The sequence below is a fragment of the Solanum dulcamara genome, chromosome 8 (genome assembly GCF_947179165.1).
Source record: "Solanum dulcamara chromosome 8, daSolDulc1.2, whole genome shotgun sequence".
NCBI classification, from domain to species: Eukaryota; Viridiplantae; Streptophyta; class Magnoliopsida; order Solanales; family Solanaceae; genus Solanum; species Solanum dulcamara.
The window spans coordinates 57,981,291-57,989,705 of NC_077244.1; the positions used below are offsets into that span (position 1 = coordinate 57,981,291).

The 8,415-nt window shown below is 34.2% G+C and overlaps 1 protein-coding gene across 1 annotated transcript; it reads left to right on the forward strand.

The window, feature by feature from the left end:
• The first annotated feature begins 652 nt into the window (after positions 1-652).
• Positions 653-1,999, forward strand: LOC129901621 (uncharacterized). Its single transcript, XM_055976867.1, has 3 exons — positions 653-1,180; positions 1,261-1,379; positions 1,471-1,999. Exons 1-3 carry the CDS (start codon positions 1,063-1,065, stop codon positions 1,912-1,914), a joined length of 681 nt encoding a protein of 226 aa, XP_055832842.1. The 5' UTR covers positions 653-1,062; the 3' UTR covers positions 1,915-1,999.
• The last annotated feature ends 6,416 nt before the right edge of the window (positions 2,000-8,415 follow it).

Sequence of the window (8,415 nt, forward strand, 5' to 3'; positions counted from 1 at the left end):
GGAAAAGACAAACAAAATTGTAGAAGATCATAAGGTTCAATGGAAAACGTATGGTTGTTCCATTATGATGGATAAATGGACAGCAAGGAATGGGAAAATGATCATCAATGTTTTGGTGAATTCTCCAAAAGGGAGTGTGTTCCTTGAATCTCATGATGCTAGTGACTCTTCTACTGATTCAAATAAGATGTTTAACTTGTTTGAGAAGACTATCTTGAAAATAGGCAAGGAAAATGTGGTACAAGTTGTGACCGATAACGCAAGTGAGAACAAAAAAGCGGGTGACATGTTGAAGGGAGTGTTCCCGCATATTTTCTGGACTCCTTGTGCTGCTCATTGTATCAACTTGATGTTTGGTGACATTTTTAAAGAGGCCCCGTATTCTACAGGTGAACTTGAATCTTGATATTTAATGTTCTTTTTTAATTTTCATGTTAGTTTTCTTACTTATTAACTATTAAATTTTTTTGAATAGTTTTTGGTAAGGCTGTTAAGATACATTCTTATATCAGTCAAAGGGCACTGTTGTTGAATATGATGAGGAGATACACAAAGCAAAGAAACTTGGTAAAACCTGCTAAGACAAGATTCGCAACAGCGTTTTTGACATTGCATAGTTTTTATATGCAAAAGAAAAATCTGAGAACCTTGTTTATGTCTACTGAATGGAATGAGAGTGTCTATGCAAAGGAAACTCTTGGGAAAGAAGTTGCGAGACACATCATCAGTCCATATTTTTGGAATGACACTGTTCAAGCACTTAGAGTTGGTGGTCCTTTAATTAATGTACTTCGTATGGTGGATGGGGAGAAAAAACCACCAATGGGCTACATTTATGAAGCCATGGATAGGGCCAAAGAAAGTATTGAAAAGGCATTCAATTATGATGACAGGAAATATATGAATGTTTTCAAAATCATTGATGCAAGGTGGACGGATCAACTTCATCAACCTTTACATGCAGCTGGACATATTTTGAACCCGGGGCTCTATTATAAAAATGATGAGATGAAGACTTTAACTGAAGAAGTGTGATTGGGATATCATGCATGTGTTGAGAGGATGATCCTAGATAAAACTTTGCAAGACAAAATAGGGGATGAGCTTGGTGTGTACATGAAAGCTGATGGGCTACTTGGAATTGAGTCGGCCATTAGAGCTAGAACCTTAAGGTCACCAGGTGAGCATTTCAACATTTAACTATTAGAGCTTTAACTTTTAAGTTATTACATATTAACTTTTAAAATAATTCTTCTACAGTTGAATGGTGGATGCAATATGGTCATAATGTCCCAAACTTGCAACAATTTGCTATTAGAGTGCAAAGTTTAACTTGTAGCTCATCCGGTTGCGAGAGAAATTGGAGCGTGTATGAACATGTGAGAACCTATATTACGTTATTACTAAATTAAATGGTATCTTAGTTGTCCAAAGTCCTCCCATTAATTACTGTCTACATATTCTATGCAGATTCATACAAAAAAGAGAAACAGACTTGAGTTAAAACGCCTGAATGATCTAGTGTTCATCAAATATAATAGAACATTTGTGCGTTGCTACAATGCTCGCAATACCATTGATCCAATTTTATTGGATAATATTGATGATGCAAATGAATGGTTAACTGGAGCACCCCAAAATCATGAAGATGAAGAAGTATATGAAGGAGAAGGTCTCACTTATGGTGAAGTTGCTACGGCTAGTGGTGTGGAGGAGAATATTTATGGTTTTAGGGGGAGTACTTTAAGGGGCAAGGAAAAAAGAGTAGCTACAGGTTCAAGTTCATGTTCAAAATCAAATAGAAGTAGAACTCTTGTTGATGAGTCCTCCGATGAGGAAGAAGATGAGGACCAAGTAGAAGTAGAACCCTTGTTGATGGCACTTCAAGAGTTTGAGGATCTTGTTGAAGAATAGGATTTTGCTCTCTTTGTGATTTGGTTATGCATTTGCTTTATATGTTGTTACTTATGAGGATTATTGACTATCTAGTTACTTTTTAATCTAAGTCTTTTGAGTTCTTGATTATTTATCTATGCATATTTTATATTTTATATTTTATATTTTTATACTAAATAGCGCTTTTTCTGAAAAAAGCATGCGCTTCGCTTCACGCTTCTCGCTTCTGTGAAGCGAGCCCCCGTCACTTTTTTCTGCTTCTCGCTTCTCAAAACACTGGTTCTCCATTAGCTGAGATCTCATATTTGGGACTTGACGACATTCATGATAAAGGTATTTGGGGGATATTACTCATGGTTAATCTCTTCGAAGTCATATCTGAAGAGTTTTGTGTAACTCTTTTCTCTATTGCATCCATATCTTGATCTGGGATTAAATGCCATTTCCAGTGTCATCTAGCTGAACTCAAACTCCCACCGAACTCCTAAAATTAGCAATCGGTATTTTTCTAGGTCTTCCTCTACCTCTTCTGTTTCTGCGTCCTCTTCCTCGAGCTCTAGCCATGTCTTCACCGGCGTTTGTAGTGCTCACAATCGCCGATGGCCAGAGAGAGAGTTGATCATATGATGTGTTTTTCATCCTTGTTTAACATACAATTTTTTTTGCATCTTTTTAATTACAAATTGTTCATATATATATATATATATATATATATATATATATATATATATATATATATATATATATATATTTACAGTGGTGAAATAAATGAATAAGAGGTCACATTTAAAATAACAATATATATTATTACGTTGAAAATATTATTTTATGTTTTAATTTTTCTATCTTTTGTGGTACTACTTAATTTTCTATAAACAATTCTAATTTATAAAAAAATCTTTTGAACTTCTTCATTGTATCATTATTATACTAGTATACGTAGCCGTGCGTTGTGCGGATATTATAAAATGTAATAATTTTTTAATTAAAAATACCTAATATGTGTTGACACCCAATTTTGACCCTCCACAACGCAAATTAGCTATTGAGTTTCTTTGAATTTCAAACATTTTTGAGATAATTAGCTTTTATAAAAACAAAGAAATTTTCATGTTATTCTAAACTATTTTTATCTTTTTTTATAAATTTTAGTATAATATACATGTTTTTATAAATTATATCTTTGATTACTATTTATGTAGTTATTCGAAAATTATCTCAAATTTTTTTTATTTTTTAACTAAATACAATGTTAATTAGGTTAGTTTAATTATAGTTTGCATTTTTGAAAATTTTAGTTTTTTCTAAAAAAAAATTTAAAAAATTCCCAATCTCCACATCGAAAATTGCAAGAAAATTTGAAGTTTTTGGAGTCCATATAAAGGCTCATATTCTTATTAAGAAGGGAAAGAAGTGGGAGGCTTTTTAGCCACCCAAAGTTAGAAATTTTCTTAACTTGGCGAGGATTTTGGACTCTTGTCCTCAATCTAAAAATTGTGAAAATTTTTAGCTTTTAATCTATATTTTTCTTTAAGGAAAATAGGAGATTGAAGTTGAAATTTAGGCTAAGAACAGTGTTCTTACAACATTGAACCCACGAAGGTTCGAGTCTAAATTCTTAATCTTTTTTTTTTGTAGATTGGAGTTCCATCAAGCTCTTGGATGGTGGTAAAGTTGTCTTCCGCTCATCGTCTTCAGTCTTGCTGCACGGAAAGAGATAAAGTCTTTTCTCAACTTTATTTTATTTAATTATTTCATATTTTATATTTAGTTAATTCGTAGTCTTGTTTTTTTAGTTGGCATGTATTAAGAATAATTAGATTAATGATAGAAAATTTTTATAGTTAGCATGTGTTAGAATTAATTAGCTACCATGTGTTAGGATTATTTCATGAAAGATCTTAGTTTTGTTCATTATTTCTCCAAATAGTTTTCTTTGACAATATAAATTTTCATGTTTTTAATTTCTTCTTTTAACATGATTTAGATAACAAAAATATGCTTGAAGTTATTATTCAATTAGAACTTTCATGGCCTAATTGATTTAATTTTTTCTTTAAAATTTGAGCTAATATAGTGTATATATTAAATCCGTGTTCTTTCGTTACTTGAATATATTTCTTCTTTCTTTTCATTTGTCCACATATATGCATGTTGTTAGTCACTTCTAGGATGCTCATCAATTTGATAACTTAAAATATCATGATATGTTCCTTGGTTTAGTTTAAATTAGTAAATGCTTATGTAATTTTATTTTGATGCATGTGATATCAATTCGAGTCCATCTTTGGACCCCATCGTTGCATATCGTTGAGTTTTGAGTCTCTCATCATTTTGTTTGAATTGCTGAAAAGTTGATAAATGAAAAAGAAGGTAATATTCATGATTTATATATTGATATTGGGCTGTATACATGAAATACAGATGGAAAATAGTATCGTATATACTGATATACAGTATTTATATAGTCTGGTATGCAAGAAAATAATATTGTATACACTGATATACAATATATATACAGTATGATATACAGTGATATACGACAGATACATAGAACAAACAAGTGGTATACTGTGTGTATACAATTCGATATACAGAAATAAAGTTGTATAAACTATATATAGTGTATATACATTCTGATATACAGTGCGTATACTACTGTGATATATAGTGGAATTGTGCTTAAGACCCAAAACGCAGATGACCCAACAACTTAATCCAGCCGTACAGAAACTAAGTGTCGGACAATATTTTTATGTGTTATTTATTGTTTATTTATATTAATTCGGGTTGTAATAATTTATTCACTTATATTATTTATGTTTGCTTAGATATTAATTTTAATTTGTTTTAACGTAATTAGATTCCCTAAAGATAAACCAATTCATGTTAATTTACTCTTTAGATGATTTTCTACCTTTACTTAGGTATTTGATAAACTTTACTTCGTTTCCTTTTAAATTAATATTTTAAAAAGTTAGTCAAATAATTTTTAAATTATCGGATAACCGCACGTTAGCGGCCACTTTGAATCTTAACACCTTCTCAAAGTGGAAATAAGAATCTCGTACCTTTTTCTCTGAATTTTCAAGATTTAAATCTATTAAGGTCTTTTAAATTAAGTTTTCTTAATTTCTTTAAAAAATTAAGTGGCGATTCCTCTCTTTCTAAAATTGATTTTTTCTTTATAAAGTTGAAATTAATTTTAATTCGTCTTTTTTAGACATAACAGAAATGGCGACTCTACTGGGGATTTAATTAGTTTCTAACCATTAGATTTGTTTGATTTATTTGACTAACTATTTGAGATTGTAATAATTAGTAATTTATTTTTCTTTATTTGTATTTTATTTGTTTAAATTCCAAATATATTCCAAATATGTTTTCCACCATTTGACATTTTATTTTCTTACTTAAATTACGGTTATGCAGGTCGCAGCCGTTGAATCCAAAATGTTCCTAGGGGGTACCCTAGCGAAATGAGTTGGCCACTGGATGGTCAACGGTCGCTAACTTCTCCCTGCCTGAGTTGTCCGCTTGGGTCACTGGTACACTTCAAAATATAGTCCACTCTTAGTCAACCTAACGTAGAACAAATCCAAATCCCAGATTTAGCGCATTGGCCTAAGAAGACCAATACCCAAGGCATATTAGGCCCATTAGAAAGACCACCTTAAGTCCAAAGTGGCCCTCGGCCTAAATGGACGATCATACCTATATGTTTAAATTTGAAGGTTGTATGCGTCTTTTGACAAACCATTGTCCCTCGGGGTTGGGGGTTTATTTTATTAGCTTAGTCTACTCAAAGAAGGATCTTCACAAGCTGCTACTTCATTCAAAAGGCATTGGCGTTTGGAGATGTCATGTCACGACCTAATTCCTTAGATCATGATGACACCTACTATAACCCAGCAGTAGGTAAGCCAATTCGTCAATTCGGAACTTCAAGTAATGGGTTTGAGGGCAGACACTAAAGAAGAGTGGCGAATTATAAAGATAGGCAGAAAAAATAAGCGGAAGTAAACCAAAACATGCTATAAACAACTAAAGATCCATCCCAAAATTTGGAAGTCACAAGTACAGAGCTGCTACAAAATAAAAGATGAGTACAAGTCCCGAAAGTGGACCAAAAATATATACAACAACTGGCCAGTCTCAAAAGGCAAAAGACGGGACATCCATACTGAAGGAGACAGGAATAATCCAAAAACGCCAAGTGCTCACCCTAGTCTCCGAAGCTGACTGGAACAGGCTCGATCTATTCACGGCGGTAGCTGGTGCTCGGTCCTGCATCATGAAAGTAGATGCAGAGTGTAGTATGAATACCAAGACAACAGGTACTCAATAAGCATCATAGGACAAATGAGCAGAAAAAATAAAAACAATATGAAAAAGAGGAATAGCCTAAATAGGAGTCAACATAAGCATCAAAAGAGAAAAGAGTACTACCTATGAGAACTACAGCTAACTATACCCAACTGGTCCCCCATAAGCCCAGTCAAGACACTCGTACGCAAGTTAAATAAAAACTCGGACGAACCCCATAAGCCTGCCGAGTACACAGAATAGATACAACTACCAAGGCTAGGAACCAAGAATCTGCGATGTCAAGAGCTGAAGTACTGTATCATTTCCAAACCCAGAATCTCCAATAGTCAATCGATCTAGGGGGTGACTTAGGGGTCGAGGCCGGGATTGGAATCCAGATGCTCGCTTGAATGTTTAAAGTGGCCAAGGCCGGGACTGGGTACCCGGATGCTTGCCATAATACATAAGTGCAGTCGAGGCTGGGACTGGGTACCCGGATGCTAGCCGTAATACATCGGTATGATCGAGGCCGAGACTGGGTACCCAGATGCTCATTATATTAGCAAGTTGGGAGAGGTCGGAGCTAAGTACCTAGATTCTCCCCGATAATTTAGAACGGAGGCCAGGACTTGGTACCCGAATGCTCACAAATAATTTATCCCATGATTCCAAATATATCTTTTTCAACTAATCAACAATAGTACCGAGAATCTCCTCCCCAATGTGTTAATTGATATGCCGTCAAAACTTGAACTGGAGTCGAAGCCAAATGATCACGAATTCTAGTATTGCCTTCGCATCTCAAAATTTGTGACTATACCGAGTTATGGATGAGGTTGTTATCAAGAGCAAGGGTATCGCCTAGCTAAGGCCAACTACTAGGCACTAGCCCGCTATACCATTCTACAAGGATCTAAGTCCATCGGAGCAACGTCGGAGCATCTAAAACAAGTTTACATCCTATACTAAGGCCAAATAATCCATAGTATCAACAACATGCTCATTCAACTCTCCTTATAATACTAACAAATAACAACAAGACACACATGCTTCTAAATATTTGAAAAACCCGGTAACAAGCCTAAAGCATGATTTCTAACACCTGAAATATATAATTAAACTACCAACCAAAATTCCAACTATTTCAACATGCTTTCACACATTCCAGCTCAATCTAAAGAAAGGAAAATCATAGCCTACCTGTAGGCAAAACACGCGAGCTTCAAATCACTGTGCTGGGACTTTTCCCTTTTGAACTGCCTCGAAAGGCTGCCACGCTGTCAAAAATAGAACCACGACATCGATGCATTCGTTTAGACACTAATTTTATAATTTTTGGAGATGGACCAATTTTGGGGTCTAAAAGGTAAAATATGGGACCTGCATCCGAATTTCCGGACTTGACCCTAAAAATAGGCTCTAAACATCATACCAAGCTCACAAATCGTATTTATAACATAATTCGGGGTGGAAAGCTACGCGGGACGAGCATGCAACCAAAACTCATAAATTCCAACAAAAAGACCCAAAAATGGCAGCATCAAGATCAACTAGTTTCGAAGAAATGAGACCCTTTAAACCCAAAAAAATTATACTACGACGATCCTTGCAAAAAACCTCACAATCTAGCCTCAAGAATCACTCAAAACGTAGTTATATTGACAAAGATACACTCTTTCAAAATTTAATAAAATTTCATTTTGAAAAATACTAAATCAATAACTAAAAATGCATTTTTACCTCAAACGAAACTTCCCCTCGCATTTCTGAGATCACCACGAGATTCCTCATGAAATTCTCTTAAATTTAAACCCTGAATCACTAAAATCAAATTTATATAGGTCAAGAAATAACTTCTCAAAGCTCTTCAAAAAGTCATTTCAAAAATGGACATTGCTGCAAATAAGATCATGATTTTTACCTGAATCGAATGCTCCAAATCAGTTTTAAATCTCCCCAATGCGTTCTCCACAAAAAATCTCACAAGTTTACCATTTGAATCACCCAATTTGGAGTTATATAACTCAAGTTATGAGATTTTAAAGTTGAGACAAAACCACAAAAAAGGGTTGTTGAAGCTGCGCTGCTGCTGCAGATTTTGGAAAAATCCAAAATCTCCGATGGGGTGCTCAGGATTCGTTCAGAATCCGATTGCTACCCCACTAAATTTGATGTTCCGGACTCAATGGAATATTCAGAATTTTTATTCGA

Coding starts and splice junctions, on each gene's coding strand:
- LOC129901621 (XM_055976867.1), top strand. CDS start 1,063: ATGATCCTAGATAAAACTTTGCAAGACAAAATAGGGGATGAGCTTGGT. Junction 1,181..1,260: donor TAGAACCTTAAGGTCACCAG/GTGAGCATTTCA, acceptor ATTCTTCTACAG/TTGAATGGTGGATGCAATAT. Junction 1,380..1,470: donor ATTGGAGCGTGTATGAACAT/GTGAGAACCTAT, acceptor TATTCTATGCAG/ATTCATACAAAAAAGAGAAA.